The sequence below is a fragment of the Oncorhynchus keta genome, chromosome 6 (genome assembly GCF_023373465.1).
Source record: "Oncorhynchus keta strain PuntledgeMale-10-30-2019 chromosome 6, Oket_V2, whole genome shotgun sequence".
NCBI classification, from domain to species: domain Eukaryota; kingdom Metazoa; phylum Chordata; class Actinopteri; order Salmoniformes; family Salmonidae; genus Oncorhynchus; species Oncorhynchus keta.
The window spans coordinates 15,977,880-15,996,057 of record NC_068426.1 but is presented as its reverse complement, the minus strand read 5'-3'; the positions used below and the strand labels follow the sequence as shown (position 1 = coordinate 15,996,057).

Below are 18,178 nucleotides of genomic sequence, written 5' to 3'. Positions count from 1 at the left end.
GAGACAGGTAGAGAGAGAGGTATGGAGAGCGAGAGAGAGGGAGGGAGAAAGAGATATAGGGAGAGAGAGAGGTAGGGAGCGAGGGAGGGAGAGAGAGGTAGAGAGAGAGAGAGACGGTAGAGAGAGAGAGAGACGGGTAGGGAGAGAGAGAGACAGGTAGGAGAGAGAGACAGGTAGGGAGAGAGAGAGAGCGTAGAGGTAGGAGAGAGAGACAGGTAGGGAGAGAGAGACAGGTAGAGAGAGAGAGAGAGTACAGAGAAGAGAGAGACAGAGAGAGAGAGGTAGATAGAGAGAGAGAGAGAGAGAGAGAGAGAGAGAGAGAGAGAGAGAGAGAGAGAGGTGGGGAGAGAGAGAGAGAGGGAGGGAGAGAGAGAGAGAGAGAGAGAGAGAGAGACAGACAGGTAGAGGAGAGAGAGAGAGAGACAGGTAGTCAGAGAGAGAGAGAGAGAGAGAGAGAACAGGTAGGGAGAGAGAGAGAGAGAGAGAGAGAGAGAGAGAGAGAGAGAGGGAGGGAGAAAGATAGGTAGGGAGAGAGAGAGACAGGTAGGGAGAGAGACAGGTAGGGAGAGAGGGAGGTAGGGAGCGAGAGAGAGAGAGGGGATGGAGAAAGGGAGAGAGAGAGACAGACAGGTAGAGAGAGAGAGAGAGAGAGGTAGAGAGAGAGGTAGAGAGCGAGAGAGAGGGAGAGAAAGAGATATAGGGAGAGAGAGAGGTAGGGAGCGAGGGAGGGAGAGATAGGTAGAGAGAGAGAGGTAGAGAGAGAGAGAGACAGGTAGGGAGAGAGAGAGACAGTTAGGGAGAGAGAGAGACAGGTAGAGAGAGAGTAAGAGAGAGAGAGAGCGACAGGTAGGGAGAGAGAGACAGGTAGGGAGGAGAGAGAGAGAGACAGGTAGAGAGAGAGAGAGGTAGAGAGAGAGAGAGAGACAGGTAGAGAGAGAGAGAGAGAGGTAGATAGAGAGAGAGAGAGAGAGAGAGAGTGAGAGACAGGTGGGGAGAGAGAGAGAGACAGGTAGGGAGAGAGAGAGAGAGACAGACAGGTAGAGGGAGAGAGAGAGAGACAGGTAGGGAGAGAGAGAGAGACAGGTAGGAGAGAGAGAGAGAGAGAGAGAGAGAGAGAGAGAGAGAGAGAGAGAGACAGGTAGGGAGAGAGAGAGAGACAGGTAGAGAGAGAGGTAGGGAGAGTGAGAGAGAGAGAGAGAGAGAGAGAGAGAGAGAGAGTGAAAGTTATATCCTGTACATGGATAACAAAGAGACAGTATATTTACACTGTCTGGGAAAGGAAGGCCAGGGCCACTTGAATTGTAATGATGTCATCTTATTCAGCGATTAGGCTGACGTGGAGCTTTTTTCTGCCGACATGTTGCTTCCTGCCTGGCAGAGTTAGCGCCTTAACTGTTTAGCCTCTCTATTTGGTTAATGATAACTCGTAGGAGTCGTAAAGTCCTCAACTGTTAGGCAACCTGGCTTAGTATTAACCCTACAACTACCCATTAAACAAGTAGAATAACAACCAAACTGTAGCCCTACCTCACTGCTGATGAATACAGTAACCATGTTATTCAGTACAATAAAATACAACTTAATTGTCCCTCATGGGGAAATACAGTTCTTAGATAACAACTAGAACAATGTTCCCACCCGACTGTTCCTACAACCTAATGAAACATTCTGGGAACCTTTATAGAACAGATAAACTATGTTCTGGAAATGTTCTTGTTACATCAGGTGAATGTTTATTGCACCCTAAAAGAAACATTGTAAAATATGTTTTGGTGTTTTGGGAACTTATCTTTTGTGATGTTCCCACAATGTTCTCACCAGACTGTTCCCACAATGTTCTCACCAGACTGTCCCCACAATGTTCCCACCAGACTGTTCCCACACTGTTCCCACCAGACTGTCCCCACAATGTTCTCACCAGACTGTTCCCACAATGTTCCCACCAGACTGTTCCCACAATGTTCCCACCAGACTGTTCCCACAATGTTCCCACCAGACTGTTCCCACAATGTTCCCACCAGACTGTACCCACAATGTTCCCACCAGACTGTCCCCACAATGTTCTCACCAGACTGTCCCCACAATGTTCTCAGACTGTCCCCCCCCACCAGACTGTCCCCACAATGTTCCCACCAGACTGTTCCCACCAGACTGTCCCCACAATGTTCTCACCAGACTGTCCCCACAATGTTCTCACCAGACTGTTCCCACAATGTTCCCACCAGACTGTTCCCACAATATTCTCACCAGACTGTTCCCACCAGACTGTCCCCACAATGTTCTCACCAGACTGTCCCCACAATGTTCTCACCAGACTGTCCCCACAATGTTCCCACCAGACTGTTCCCACAATGTTCTCACCAGACTGTCCCCACAATGTTCCCACCAGACTGTCCCCACAATGTTCCCACCAGACTGTTCTCACCAGACTGTCCCCACAATGTTCTCAACAGACTGTTCCCACAATGTTCCCACCAGACTGTTCCCACAATGTTCCCACCAGACTGTTCCCACCAGACTGTCCCCACAATGTTCTCACCAGACTGTCCCCACAATGTTCCCACTAGACTGTCCCCACAATGTTCTCACCAGACTGTCCCCACCATGTTCCCACCAGACTGTCCCCACAATGTTCCCACTAGACTGTTCCCACAATGTTCCCACCAGACTGTCCCCACAATGTTCCCACTAGACTGTTCCCACAATGTTCCCACTAGACTGTCCCCACAATGTTCTCACCAGACTGTTCCCACAATGTTCCCACCAGACTGTTCCCACAATGTTCCCACCAGACTGTTCCCACAATGTTCCCACCAGACTGTTTCCACAATGTTCCCACCAGACTGTTCCCACAATGTTCCCACCAGACTGTCCCCACAATGTTCTCACCAGACTGTCCCCACCATGTTCCCACCAGACTGTCCCCACAATGTTCCCACTAGACTGTTCCCACAATGTTCCCACCAGACTGTCCCCACAATGTTCCCACTAGACTGTTCCCACAATGTTCCCACTAGACTGTCCCCACAATGTTCTCACCAGACTGTCCCCACAATGTTCCCACCAGACTGTCCCCACAATGTTCCCACTAGACTGTCCCCACAATGTTCTCACCAGACTGTCCCCACAATGTTCTCACCAGACTGTCCCCACAATGTTCTCACCAGACTGTCCCCACAATGTTCTCACCAGACTGTCCCCACAGTGTTCTCACCAGACTGTCCCCACAATGTTCTCACCAGACTGTCCCCACAATGTTCCCACCAGACTGTCCCCACAATGTACTCACCAGACTGTCCCCACAATGTTCTCACCAGACTGTCCCCACAGTGTTCTCACCAGACTGTCCCCACAATGTTCTCACCAGACTGTCCCCACAATGTTCCCACCAGACTGTTCCCACAATGTTCTCACCAGACTGTCCCCACAATGTTCCCACCAGACTGTCCCCACAATGTTCCCACCAGACTGTTCTCACCAGACTGTCCCCACAATGTTCTCAACAGACTGTTCCCACAATGTTCCCACCAGACTGTTCCCACAATGTTCCCACCAGACTGTTCCCACCAGACTGTCCCCACAATGTTCTCACCAGACTGTCCCCACAATGTTCTCACCAGACTGTCCCCACAATGTTCCCACTAGACTGTCCCCACAATGTTCTCACCAGACTGTCCCCACCATGTTCCCACCAGACTGTCCCCACAATGTTCCCACTAGACTGTTCCCACAATGTTCCCACCAGACTGTCCCCACAATGTTCCCACTAGACTGTTCCCACAATGTTCCCACTAGACTGTCCCCACAATGTTCTCACCAGACTGTTCCCACAATGTTCCCACCAGACTGTTCCCACAATGTTCCCACCAGACTGTTCCAATGATCCCACCAGACTGTTTCCCCAAATGTTCCCACCAGACTGTTCCCACAATGTTCCCCACTGTCCCCAAATGTTCTCACCAGACTGTCCCCACCATGTTCCCACCAGACTGTCCCCTCCCACTAGACTGTCCCCACAATGTTCTCACCAGACTGTCCCCACAATGTTCCCACTAGACTGTCCCCACAATGTTCCCACTAGACTGTCCCCACAATGTTCCCACTAGACTGTTCCCACAATGTTCCCACCAGACTGTCCCCACAATGTTCCCACTAGACTGTTCCCACAATGTTCCCACTAGACTGTCCCCACAATGTTCTCACCAGACTGTCCCCACAATGTTCCCACCAGACTGTCCCCACAATGTTCCCACTAGACTGTCCCCACAATGTTCTCACCAGACTGTCCCCACATTGTTCTCACCAGACTGTCCCCACAATGTTCTCACCAGACTGTCCCCACAATGTTCTCACCAGACTGTCCCCACAGTGTTCTCACCAGACTGTCCCCACAATGTTCTCACCAGACTGTCCCCACAATGTTCCCACCAGACTGTCCCCACAATGTACTCACCAGACTGTCCCCACAATGTTCTCACCAGACTGTCCCCACAATGTTCTCACCAGACTGTTCCCACCAGACTGTTCCCACAATGTTCTCACCAGACTGTCCCCACAATGTTCTCACCAGACTGTTCCCACCAGACTGTCCCCACAATGTTCTCACCAGACTGTCCCCACAATGTTCTCACCAGACTGTCCCCACAATGTTCCCACCAGACTGTCCCCACAATGTTCCCACCAGACGGTCCCCACAATGTTCTCACCAGACTGTCCCCACAATGTTCTCACCAGACTGTCCCCACAATGTTCTCACCAGACTGTCCCCACAATGTTCTCACCAGACTGTTCCCACAATGTTCCCACCAGACTGTCCCCACAATGTTCCCACCAGACTGTCCCCACAATGTTCCCACCAGACTGTCCCCACAGTGTTCTCACCAGACTGTCCCCACAATGTTCCCACCAGACTGTTCCCACAATGTTCCCACCAGACTGTTCTCACCAGACTGTCCCCACAATGTTCTCACCAGACTGTCCCCACAATGTTCTCACCAGACTGTCCCCACAATGTTCTCACCAGACTGTTCCCACAATGTTCCCACCAGACTGTCCCCACAATGTTCCCACTAGACTGTCCCCACAATGTTCCCACTAGACTGTTCCCACAATGTTCCCACCAGACTGTCCCCACAATGTTCCCACTAGACTGTTCCCACAATGTTCCCACTAGACTGTCCCCACAATGTTCTCACCAGACTGTCCCCACAATGTTCCCACCAGACTGTCCCCACAATGTTCCCACTAGACTGTCCCCACAATGTTCTCACCAGACTGTCCCCACAATGTTCTCACCAGACTGTCCCCACAATGTTCTCACCAGACTGTCCCCACAATGTTCTCACCAGACTGTCCCCACAGTGTTCTCACCAGACTGTCCCCACAATGTTCTCACCAGACTGTCCCCACAATGTTCCCACCAGACTGTCCCCACAATGTACTCACCAGACTGTCCCCACAATGTTCTCACCAGACTGTCCCCACAATGTTCTCACCAGACTGTTCCCACCAGACTGTTCCCACAATGTTCTCACCAGACTGTCCCCACAATGTTCTCACCAGACTGTTCCCACCAGACTGTCCCCACAATGTTCTCACCAGACTGTCCCCACAATGTTCTCACCAGACTGTCCCCACAATGTTCCCACCAGACTGTCCCCACAATGTTCCCACCAGACTGTCCCCACAATGTTCTCACCAGACTGTCCCCACAATGTTCTCACCAGACTGTCCCCACAATGTTCTCACCAGACTGTCCCCACAATGTTCTCACCAGACTGTTCCCACAATGTTCCCACCAGACTGTCCCCACAATGTTCCCACCAGACTGTCCCCACAATGTTCCCACCAGACTGTCCCCACAGTGTTCTCACCAGACTGTCCCCACAATGTTCCCACCAGACTGTTCCCACAATGTTCCCACCAGACTGTTCTCACCAGACTGTCCCCACAATGTTCTCACCAGACTGTTCCCACAATGTTCCCACCAGACTGTCCCCACAATGTTCCCACCAGACTGTTCCCACAACCTAATGAAACATTCTGGGAACCTTGAAACAACAGACTAAATATGTTCTGGGAATGTTTTATCCAAACATGATATAATCATCAGCATGACTGGACAGTTACTGAGTCATGACTGGACAGTTACTGAGTTATGACTGGACAGTTACTGAGTTATGACTGGACAGTTACTGTGTTATGACTGGACAGTTACTGTGTTATGACTGGACAGTTACTGAGTCATGACTGGACAGTTACTGAGTCATGACTGGACAGTTACTGAGTTATGACTGGACAGTTACTGAGTTATGACTGGACAGTTACTGTGTTATGACTGGACAGTTACTGTGTTATGACTGGACAGTTACTGTGTTATGACTGGACAGTTACTGTGTTATGACTGGACAGTTACTGTGTTATGACTGGACAGTTACTGTGTTATGACTGGACAGTTACTGAGTTATGAGAACATTTACCACAACCCAACTAATGTTCTGGGAAGTTTAACATATCAAATGTTGGTTTGCTCAGAAACATGACTGGTACGTTGTGTTATTACATGACCTGGAAACCTAATGAGAACGTTTGGGGAATGTTCTGTGATGGTTGTTACAGATGTTAGTTTTAGTGAATGTTAGGAGAACATTCCAAGGATATTTCATTTAAAAATATATATACATATATATATATTTTTTCTTATCAAAAACATTATTTGAATGTTTTTAGGATGTTATCATCCTAATGTTAGATACAACCCTCACTACAACTTAATGGGTACCTCAGCTAATGTTCTGGGAATGGTTTGCTTGGTCAGAGGTCTGTCTGTTATTATTACTCCATACGGCACAGAAAATTAGACCTTCAATATCCACTATTGAATACTTATGTCCAGTCATATATTAGATGTATCTGAGTAGACTTTTATTCAACAGAAAGTGAACAGAACAGATATTGCAGCACCACACACACCCTGGCTGAATGAGGCCGGTGGGTCAGGGAGCAGGCTCCATTCAAAGGCTGTTTACACGTGTCCTGACCTGACGCACCACGACGGGATGCTGTGCTGCTTTGTGGTGATGTTCAGGGCCATGCTTACTTTCCTTCTCCCCCTCTTCCCCCTCCCTCCCCCTCCCTCCCTCCCTCCCCCCCCCCCTCCCTCCCTCCCTCCCTCCCTCCACACAGCCTGTTCTGTGGGTCAGTTTAGGTCTGGCTCGGGGGGCCAGTGCCAGGCTTGTCCAGGGTTCAGCCATGCTGTGGTGACAGGTTCACCTGTGTGTCAGTGTCGTCCAGGATACCTCCGCGCTGACTCTGACACTCCAGACACCCCATGTACCAGTGAGTACACACATTATTATCTACATACTCTATCCTCTATTTACTTTCCCATGATTCTCTCTCTCTCAACGCAAACATTTACATTTACATTTAAGTCATTTAGCAGACGCTCTTATCCAGAGCGACTTACAGAGCGGCAAACGCCGTGGAGAACCAACACAATTCCACGTAGACTCTGCTAACCTCTCTCTCTCTCTCTGTTTCTGTCCTAGTTCCACTTTCAACATGTGTATCTTATTTCCCCTCCTCCTTTGTTGTCCCTTGCCATTTCTCTTCTCCTCTGGTGTTGCTGTGCTCAGCCCCTGTCACCTGCTCTGTGGTCTTTGTCCCAGGGCTGAGGGTATTGAGGTGCAGCTCCTTTGTGACTGTGTAGAGGGGGCAGGGCAAAACCTGGTGGTCACTCCCAGTAAGGGACGCATTGATTGCCCTGAGTGACACCTCCATGTGGATTCAGGAATTTCAATTCAGCCACGTGCGTGAAAGGGGAGGCATTTTTAATTGGGCACACTCACTCAGAACGGCCATGAAAAGACTTCGCAACTAACAGCAATCTGAAACTCTGTTCCTTGTAGTGGCAGAAGACGGACACCCCGTGGAGGACCAACACGATTCCCTGTAGACTCTGATAACCTCTTACACCACTTCATTTATTTCAATCACTCCTGATTGTTTTGCTCATCACAGGCCCCCCAACCCCCACAGGCCCCCCAAATATAGACTTTTTGAATTTGACGTAAATTGAACCTAAATTAATGTAGGGTTATGTGATGGTAGTCAACTGCCTCCTACTTGTGGCCAGCCCAACCTCCCAGAGAGCATTGTGCCTGATATTACGAAGCATTTTACAGTAGCTGTAAATGGCCTAGCCACACAGCCTCCTTGGCAGGAACAGGAACTCATTCACACTGGCTGAGTGGCATTGCAATTGTGGCAGCAATCACAATCCCCCTAGTACAATCTTCAGCTGCTGATCATTATCGGAATGTAGACGCGTGTAATTGGAGCACCAATTCAATCCTGCATCTCAATGTTGTTTCCTGCTGTGCCCCTCCTCCCCGGCGGCTCCTCCAAACGCTTTCTGAACATGTGTCGGGAGCATAACAAATGGCAAATAAAATGCAAGTGATTTAATTGACAATGTAAATGTGAAACAGAGGAATGGTAATGATACACATCGCTCCAGTGAATTGCCTTGAAATGGAAAATGTCTTTGTACTTGTGGCTGATGAAGTATTTATGACTGCTGATTACCTGATGAGGAGGTGTGTGACCCTCTCCTCTCCCCCGTCCTCCAGGACCCCCCTCTGCCCCACGCAGCATCGTGACCCAGATCAACGACACCACGGTGACTCTAGAGTGGAGCGAGCCCATGGACAGCGGTGGCAGGACTGATCTGAGCTACTCTGTGGAGTGTTCCCTGTGTGGGTCCCCTAGGGGTCCGTGCTCACCCTGCGGGGACAGTGTCAGCTACAGACCCTCTCAGCGAGGCCTGCAGGGCCGCAGGGTGGTGGTCTGGGGCCTCATGCCTCACACCACATACACCTTCTCTATCCAGGCCCTCAACGGGGTCTCCCCTTCCAATGGCAAGGGGGCCCCCAGCGATAGAGTTAACATCACCACCAGTCACGAGGGTGAGAGAGGGATGTTTGGGTTGGTGTTGCCTGGTTAGAAGAGGAAGTTGAATGTTGTTCTATCTTTTAAAGTCGTTTCTTTGTGTTGATCTGAGTGCAGTTCCAGTGCTGCTGTCTGTGATCAGGAAGAGTATTTCTACAGAGAGCAGTCTGACTCTCCACTGGTCCGTTCCAGCCCAGCCCCACTACACCATCCTGCAGTACCAGCTACGTTACTGTGAGACGGTGAGGAGAACCAGATCTCTCCTCTCCCACTGACTCACCTCAGGTCTTAGGGAGTTGACTGTTCTATCTCTGTCCATCACTCTGACCTCTCACCCACTGGCTCAACCCATTGTTCTTATCTGCTTTTGTTCAACCCCATCCCTTTCTCCCTTCATCGTCTCTCTCTCTCTCCCTTCATCGTCTCTCTCTCTCTCCCTCCATCGTCTCTCTCTCCCTCCATCGTCTCTCTCTCCCTTCATCGTCTCTCTCTCTCTCCCTTCATCGTCTCTCTCTCTCTCCCTTCATCGTCTCTCTCTCCCTTCATCGTCTCTCTCTCCCTTCATCGTCTCTCTCTCTCTCCCTTCATCGTCTCTCTCTCTCTCCCTTCATCGTCTCTCTCTCTCTCCCTTCATCGTCTCTCTCTCCCTTCATCGTCTCTCTCTCCCTCCATTGTCTCTCTCTCCCTTCATCGTCTCTCTCTCCCTTCATCGTCTCTCTCTCCCTTCATCGTCTCTCTCTCCCTTCATCGTCTCTCTCTCCCTCCATTGTCTCTCTCTCCCTTCATCGTCTCTCTCTCTCTTCATCCTCTCTCTCTCCCTCCATCGTCTCTCTCTCCCTTCATCGTCTCTCTCTCTCTTCATCCTCTCTCTCTCCCTTCATCGTCTCTCTCTCCCTCCATTGTCTCTCTCTCCCTTCATCGTCTCTCTCTCCCTCCATTGTCTCTCTCTCCCTTCATCGTCTCTCTCTCCCTTCATCGTCTCTCTCTCCCTTCATCGTCTCTCTCTCCCTTCATCGTCTCTCTCTCCCTCCATTGTCTCTCTCTCCCTTCATCGTCTCTCTCTCTCTTCATCCTCTCTCTCTCCCTCCATCGTCTCTCTCTCCCTTCATCGTCTCTCTCTCTCCCTTCATCGTCTCTCTCTCCCTTCATCGTCTCTCTCTCCCTTCATCGTCTCTCTCTCCCTTCATCGTCTCTCTCTCTCTTCATCGTCTCTCTCTCCCTCCATCGTCTCTCTCTCCCTTCATCATCTCTCTCTCCCTTCATCGTCTCTCTCTCTCTTCATCGTCTCTCTCTCTCTTCATCGTCTCTCTCTCCCTTCATCGTCTCTCTCTCCCTCCATCGTCTCTCTCTCCCTTCATCGTCTCTCTCTCTCTTCATCGTCTCTCTCTCCCTTCATCGTCTCTCTCTCCCTTCATCGTCTCTCTCTCCCTCCATCGTCTCTCTCTCCCTCCATCGTCTCTCTCTCCCTCCATCGTCTCTCTCTCCCTCCATTGTCTCTCTCTCCCTGCATCGTCTCTCTCTCCCTTCATCGTCTCTCTCTCCCTTCATCGTCTCTCTCTCTCTCCCTTCATCGTCTCTCTCTCCCTTCATCGTCTCTCTCTCCCTTCATCGTCTCTCTCTCCCTTCATCGTCTCTCTCTCTCTTCATCGTCTCTCTCTCCCTCCATCGTCTCTCTCTCCCTTCATCATCTCTCTCTCCCTTCATCGTCTCTCTCTCTCTTCATCGTCTCTCTCTCTCTTCATCGTCTCTCTCTCCCTTCATCGTCTCTCTCTCCCTCCATCGTCTCTCTCTCCCTTCATCGTCTCTCTCTCTCTTCATCGTCTCTCTCTCCCTTCATCGTCTCTCTCTCCCTTCATCGTCTCTCTCTCCCTCCATCGTCTCTCTCTCCCTCCATCGTCTCTCTCTCCCTTCATCGTCTCTCTCTCCCTTCATCGTCTCTCTCTCCCTTCATCGTCTCTCTCTCCCTCCATCGTCTCTCTCTCCCTCCATCGTCTCTCTCTCCCTCCATCGTCTCTCTCTCCCTTCATTGTCTCTCTCTCCCTCCATCGTCTCTCTCTCCCTCCATCGTCTCTCTCTCCCTGCATCGTCTCTCTCTCCCTCCATCGTCTCTCTCTCCCTCCATCGTCTCTCTCTCCCTGCATCGTCTCTCTCTCCCTCCATCGTCTCTCTCTCCCTCCATTGTCTCTCTCTCCCTCCATCGTCTCTCTCTCCCTCCATCGTCTCTCTCTCCCTGCATCGTCTCTCTCTCCCTCCATCGTCTCTCTCTCCCTCCATTGTCTCTCTCTCCCTCCATCGTCTCTCTCTCCCTCCATTGTCTCTCTCTCCCTCCATTGTCTCTCTCTCCCTCCATCGTCTCTCTCTCCCTTCATCGTCTCTCTCTCCCTCCATCGTCTCTCTCTCCCTCCATCGTCTCTCTCTCCCTCCATCGTCTCTCTCTCCCTCCATCGTCTCTCTCTCCCTCCATCGTCTCTCTCTCCCTCCATCGTCTCTCTCTCTCCCTCCATCGTCTCTCTCTCCCTCCATCGTCTCTCTCTCCCTCCCTCCCTTCATCGTCTCTCTCTCCCTTCATCGTCTCTCTCTCCCTCCATCGTCTCTCTCTCCCTCCATCGTCTCTCTCTCCCTTCATCGTCTTTCTCTCCCTCCATCGTCTCTCTCTCCCTTCATTCGTCTCTCTCTCCCCCTATTTTCTCCCTCCATCATCTCTCTCTCCCTTCATCGTCTCTTTCTCCCTCCATCATCTCTCTCTCCCTTCATCGTCTCTCTCTCCCCCATCATCTCTCCCTCCATCATCCCTCTCTCCCTTCATCGTCTCTCTCTCCCTCCATCCCTCTCCCTTCATCGTCTCTCTCTCCCTCCATTGTCTCTCTCTCCCTCCATCGTCTCTCTCTCCCTTCAACGTCTCTCTCTCTCCCTCCATCGTCCCTCTCTCCCTTCATGGTCTCTCTCTCCCTGCATCCCTCTCCCTTCATCGTCTCTCTCTCCCTCCATTGTCTCTCTCTCCCTCCATCGTCTCTCTCTCCCTTCATCGTCTCTCTCTCCCTCCATCGTCTCTCTCTCCCTTCACCGTCTCTCTCTCCCTCCATTGTCTCTCTCTCCCTCCATCGTCTCTCTCTCCCTTCAACGTCTCTCTCTCTCCCTCCATCGTCCCTCTCTCCCTTCATGGTCTCTCTCTCCCTGCATCCCTCTCCCTTCATCGTCTCTCTCTCCCTCCATTGTCTCTCTCTCCCTCCATCGTCTCTCTCTCCCTTCATCGTCTCTCTCTCCCTCCATCGTCTCTCTCTCCCTTCATCGTCTCTCTCTCCCTCCATTGTCTCTCTCTCCCTCCATCGTCTCTCTCTCCCTTCATCGTCTCTCTCTCCCTTCATCGTCTCTCTCTCCCTCCATCGTCTCTCTCTCCCTTCATCGTCTCTCTCTCCCTCCATTGTCTCTCTCTCCCTCCATCGATCCCTCTCTCCCTTCATCGTCTCTCTCTCCCTGCATCCCTCTCCCTTCATCGTCTCTCTCTCCCTCCATTGTCTCTCTCTCCCTCCATTGTCTCTCTCTCCCTCCATCGTCTCTCTCTCCCTTCATCGTCTCTCTCTCCCTCCATTGTCTCTCTCTCCCTCCATCGTCTCTCTCTCCCTTCATCGTCTCTCTCTCCCTCCATCGTCTCTCTCTCCCTTCATCGTCTCTCTCCGCCCCGCAGGAGCGTCGAGGTGAGGAGCAGTTGTGTAGCTACAGGGAGAGTGACAGTAACCAGGTGGTGCTGAGTGATCTCCGCAGGGCCACTCAGTATGAGGTGCAGGTTCGGGCCCGCACCATGGCCGGCTACGGCAGCTTCAGCCCAGCAGCCTCCTTCAGAACACTGCCTGACGGTAAGGAAAGGCCCAGGCTTCACTCTCTGAGAGGGGCCTGTCAATATGGCCTGTCCATATCAGAGAGGCCAACAAAGTCTTCTTGGTTTCTTCTAGTTTTGTGTGTGTTAGGTCCGCCCTGTTCTTCTAGTTTATTACCCAGAATACATCAGTTCATTATTTATAAGGTTTGTTTTGGTGTATTTTTGACATTTCCTTGTTACTAATTGTTTTATTTTTCCTTTGCACTCCCCCCTCCTTTTCATCCTTTATTCAGGGGACGACTCTCCTAACCAGCTTCTGATGACCGGTGTCCTTATCGCCATGGGGATGCTTCTGCTCATCACTGTCGTCACTGTGGCTGTTTTCTGCATACGGTGAGAACCAGGAAGAGGGGAGAGGGGGAGAAGACAGGGACATCAATTCTGTAATGTGCATTTTACAAAAAGGAAACATTAATCTTATCTTAACATTTGACATGTTGTGTTTTTGTAACCTGCACTAATCATATCTTATATCTTAGATAATAACTCTGCTATATACAAACACTATGTCATATTTCAGCAAACCTCTCAGTAAACCAAATACATTTTCTTTGTGACTTTGTGCTTACGAGGCTAGAAGTTATTCCACTCATTATAACCCTCATTGTTTCAGCAAATAGCCCCACATGCCCTCAGAAAAAAGGTTCTGGGAACTAGAGAGAGTGAGGGGGGAGGGAGGGAGAGAGAGAGAGGGGGACGGGGAGAGAGGGAAAGAGAGGGATGGATATATATATATAGAGAGGGAGGGATGGAGAGATAGAGAGAGGGGGGATAGAGCAATAGAGATAGAGGGAGGGGGGAGAGAGAGATGGATATATATATATATATATATATATATAGAGAGAGAGAGAGAGAGAGAGAGAGAGAGAGAGAGAGAGAGAGAGAGAGAGAGAGAGAGAGAGAGAGAGAGGGAGGGAGAGATGGAGGGAGGGAGGCGGTCAGAGACAGGATGCAGCCGTCCCAACCCTGTCTCCACAGGACAGGAGAACAATAGTTCTGACCTTGGGGCACACACCATACACACACATACAGAGTTGTGCACACGCATACATGCGTTACACTAATACGAACACATTCAGTACACAGACATTGCACATACTCTGAGAAATACACAGATGTGTGCAATCACATTTAAACACACACGCATGCACACAAACACACACTCACAGTAGAGGTCTGGACCAACCGCCAGCTGAGGGTGGGGACAGTATTGCTATTTTGGGCCTGTGAGAAAGGAGAGAGAGAGAGAGAGAGAGAGAGAGAGAGAGAGAGAGAGAGAGAGAGAGAGAGAGAGAGAGAGAGAGAGAGGCAGGTGCCCAGTAGCTACAGGGCTGTACAGTCCCACTAGGATGGGGCCAAAGTCTCACTAATGGAGGCCTCCAGCCCAGTGCAGCAGACACACAGTCAGTGACACAGAGCATAGTGTCTCCTGAATGGGGGAGAACAGTAGAGGAGGGCCCAGGGTCAAGACATTACAATATTTAACAGTCATGTATTGTGTCTGAGACAGATACCAAATGAGCTTGTTTGTGAGAGACAGGGAGAGAGAGAGACAGGGAGAGAACGACAGGGAGAGTGAGAGACAGGGAGAGAGAGAGACAGGGAGAGAGAGAGACAGGGAGAGTGAGAGACAAGGAGAGAGAGAGACAGGGAGAGAGAGAGACAGGGAGAGAGAGAGACAGGGAGAGTGAGAGAGAGAGAGAGAGAGAGAGAGAGACAGGGAGAGAGAGACAGGGAGAGAGAGAGACAGGGAGAGAGAGAGACAGGGAGATACAGTGTTTTGTCACCGGGCTAACCACATCTTTCTTCCCTCTATCGCTCTTTCTCTGACACCTTGGCCCTTTTCTCTCTTTCCCCCTCTCCCTCCTTCCTCTCCCACACTCGGTTCTTTTCCACAGCAGACACAGTAGAATGAAGGACCCAGAGCTGAGTGATAAACATGGACAGTACCTTCTGGGCCAAGGTGAGTACACACACACACGCATGCAAATAGTGCATACAGATTTGTTAAAAGTCATGTTATTCATATTTTAGTCAGTATATGACCATGACTGGTTCGTCGTTTAATTCCCTCACTCCCCCCTCCTCTCCTCAGGAGTCAAGGTCTATATTGACCCCTTTACCTACGAGGACCCTAACGAAGCCGTACGGGAGTTTGCCAAGGAGATCGATGTTTCCTTTGTCAAGATCGAGGAGGTCATTGGTGCCGGTGGGTCTCAGGCTGTCTCTCTGTGATATTATTAAACAGACTGGTGGATAGGCTGTCTCTCTGTGATATTATTAAACAGACTGGTGGATAGGCTGTCTCTCTGTGATATTATTAAACAGACTGGTGGATAGGCTGTCTCTCTGTGATATTATTAAACAGACTGGTGGATAGGCTGTCTCTCTGTGATATTATTAAACAGACTGGTGGATAGGCTGTCACTCTGTGATACTATTAAACAGACTGGTGGATAGGCTGTCTCTCTGTGATATTATTAAACAGACTGGTGGATAGGCTGTCTCTCTGTGATATTATTAAACAGACTGGTGGATAGGCTGTCTCTCTGTGATACTATTAAACAGACTGGTGGATAGGCTGTCTCTCTGTGATATTATTAAACAGACTGGTGGATAGGCTGTCTCTCTGTGATACTATTAAACAGACTGGTGGATAGGCTGTCTCTCTGTGATACTATTAAACAGACTGGTGGATAGGCTGTCTCTCTGTGATATTATTAAACAGACTGGTGGATAGGCTGTCTCTCTGTGATATTATTAAACAGACTGGTGGATAGGCTGTTTCTCTGTGATATTATTAAACAGACTGGTGGATAGGCTGTCTCTCTGTGATATTATTAAACCGACTGGTGGATAGGCTGTCTCTCTGTGATATTATTAAACAGACTGGTGGATAGGCTGTCTCTCTGTGATACTATTAAACAGACTGGTGGATAGGCTGTCTCTCTGTGATATTATTAAACAGACTGGTGGATAGGCTGTCTCTCTGTGGTATTATTAAACAGACTGGTGGATAGGCTGTCTCTCTGTGATACTATTAAACAGACTGGTGGATAGGCTGTCTCTCTGTGATATTATTAAACAGACTGGTGGATAGGCTGTCTCTCTGTGATACTATTAAACAGACTGGTGGATAGGCTGTCTCTCTGTGATACTATTAAACAGACTGGTGGATAGGCTGTCTCTCTGTGATATTATTAAACAGACTGGTGGATAGGCTGTCTCTCTGTGATATTATTAAACAGACTGGTGGATAGGCTGTCTCTCTGTGATATTATTAAACAGACTGGTGGATATGCTGTCTCTCTGTGATATTATTAAACAGACTGGTGGATAGGCTGTCTCTGTGATATTATTAAACAGACTGGTGGATAGGCTGTCTCTCTGTGATATTATTAAACAGACTGGTGGATAGGCTGTCTCTCTGTGATATTATTAAACAGACTGGTGGATAGGCTGTCTCTCTGTGATACTATTAAACAGACTGGTGGATAGGCTGTCTCTCTGTGATATTATTAAACAGACTGGTGGATAGGCTGTCTCTCTGTGATATTATTAAACAGACTGGTGGATAGGCTGTCTCTCTGTGATACTGTTAAACAGACTGGTGGATAGACTGTCTCTCTGTGATATTATTAAACAGACTGGTGGATAGGCTGTCTCTCTGTGATACTATTAAACAGACTGGTGGATAGGCTGTCTCTCTGTGATATTATTAAACAGACTGGTGGATAGGCTGTCTCTCTGTGATATTATTAAACAGACTGGTGGATAGGCTGTCTCTCTGTGATATTATTAAACAGACTGGTGGATAGGCTGTCTCTCTGTGATATTATAAAACAGACTGGTGGATAGGCTGTCTCTCTGTGATACTATTAAACAGACTGGTGGATAGGCTGTCTCTCTGTGATATTATTAAACAGACTGGTGGATAGGCTGTCTCTCTGTGATATTATTAAACAGACTGGTGGATAGGCTGTCTCTGTGATATTATTAAACAGACTGGTGGATAGGCTGTCTCTCTGTGATATTATTAAACAGACTGGTGGATAGGCTGTCTCTCTGTGATAGTATTAAACAGACTGGTGGATAGGCTGTCTCTCTGTGATATTATTAAACAGACTGGTGGATAGGCTGTCTCTCTGTGATATTATTAAACAGACTGGTGGATAGGCTGTCTCTCTGTGATATTATTAAACAGACTGGTGGATAGGCTGTCTCTCTGTGATATTATTAAACAGACTGGTGGATAGGCTGTCTCTCTGTGATATTATAAAACAGACTGGTGGATAGGCTGTCTCTCTGTGATACTATTAAACAGACTGGTGGATAGGCTGTCTCTCTGTGATATTATTAAACAGACTGGTGGATAGGCTGTCTCTCTGTGATATTATTAAACAGACTGGTGGATAGGCTGTCTCTCTGTGATATTATTAAACAGACTGGTGGATAGGCTGTCTCTCTGTGATATTATTAAACAGACTGGTGGATAGGCTGTCTCTCTGTGATATTATTAAACAGACTGGTGGATAGGCTGTCTCTCTGTGATATTATTAAACAGACTGGTGGATAGGCTGTCTCTCTGTGATATTATTAAACAGACTGGTGGATAGGCTGTCTCTCTGTGATATTATTAAACAGACTGGTGGATAGGCTGTCTCTCTGTGATATTATTAAACAGACTGGTGGATAGGCTGTCTCTCTGTGATATTATTAAACAGACTGGTGGATAGGCTGTCTCTCTGTGATATTATTAAACAGACTGGTGGATAGGCTGTCTCTCTGTGATATTATTAAACAGACTGGTGGATAGGCTGTCTCTCTGTGATATTATTAAACAGACTGGTGGATAGGCTGTCTCTGTGATATTATTAAACAGACTGGTGGATAGGCTCGTCTCTCTGTGATATTATTAAACAGACTGGTGGATAGGCTGTCTCTCTGTGATATTATTAAACAGACTGGTGGATAGGCTGTCTCTCTGTGATATTATTAAACAGACTGGTGGATAGGCTGTCTCTCTGTGATATTATTAAACAGACTGGTGGATAGGCTGTCTCTCTGTGATATTATTAAACAGACTGGTGGATAGGCTGTCTCTCTGTGATATTATTAAACAGACTGGTGGATAGGCTGTCTCTCTGTGATATTATTAAACAGACTGGTGGATAGGCTGTCTCTCTGTGATACTATTAAACAGACTGGTGGATAGGCTGTCTCTCTGTGATATTATTAAACAGACTGGTGGATAGGCTGTCTCTCTGTGATATTATTAAACAGACTGGTGGATAGGCTGTCTCTCTGTGATATTATTAAACAGACTGGTGGATAGGCTGTCTCTCTGTG

General features: G+C 48.9%; 1 protein-coding gene across 1 annotated transcript in view; it reads left to right on the top strand.

The window, feature by feature from the left end:
- The window catches only part of LOC118381812 (ephrin type-B receptor 4a-like), a 75,265-nt gene that overhangs the window by 35,607 nt on the left and 21,480 nt on the right, over positions 1-18,178 (top strand). Inside the window, exons 5-11 of the mRNA XM_052520917.1 lie at positions 7,186-7,338; positions 8,634-8,969; positions 9,070-9,194; positions 12,638-12,806; positions 13,063-13,162; positions 14,728-14,792; positions 14,925-15,038. Coding sequence (XP_052376877.1) covers positions 7,186-7,338; positions 8,634-8,969; positions 9,070-9,194; positions 12,638-12,806; positions 13,063-13,162; positions 14,728-14,792; positions 14,925-15,038 — 1,062 coding nt within the window. The remainder of the gene's footprint in view (positions 1-7,185; positions 7,339-8,633; positions 8,970-9,069; positions 9,195-12,637; positions 12,807-13,062; positions 13,163-14,727; positions 14,793-14,924; positions 15,039-18,178) is intronic.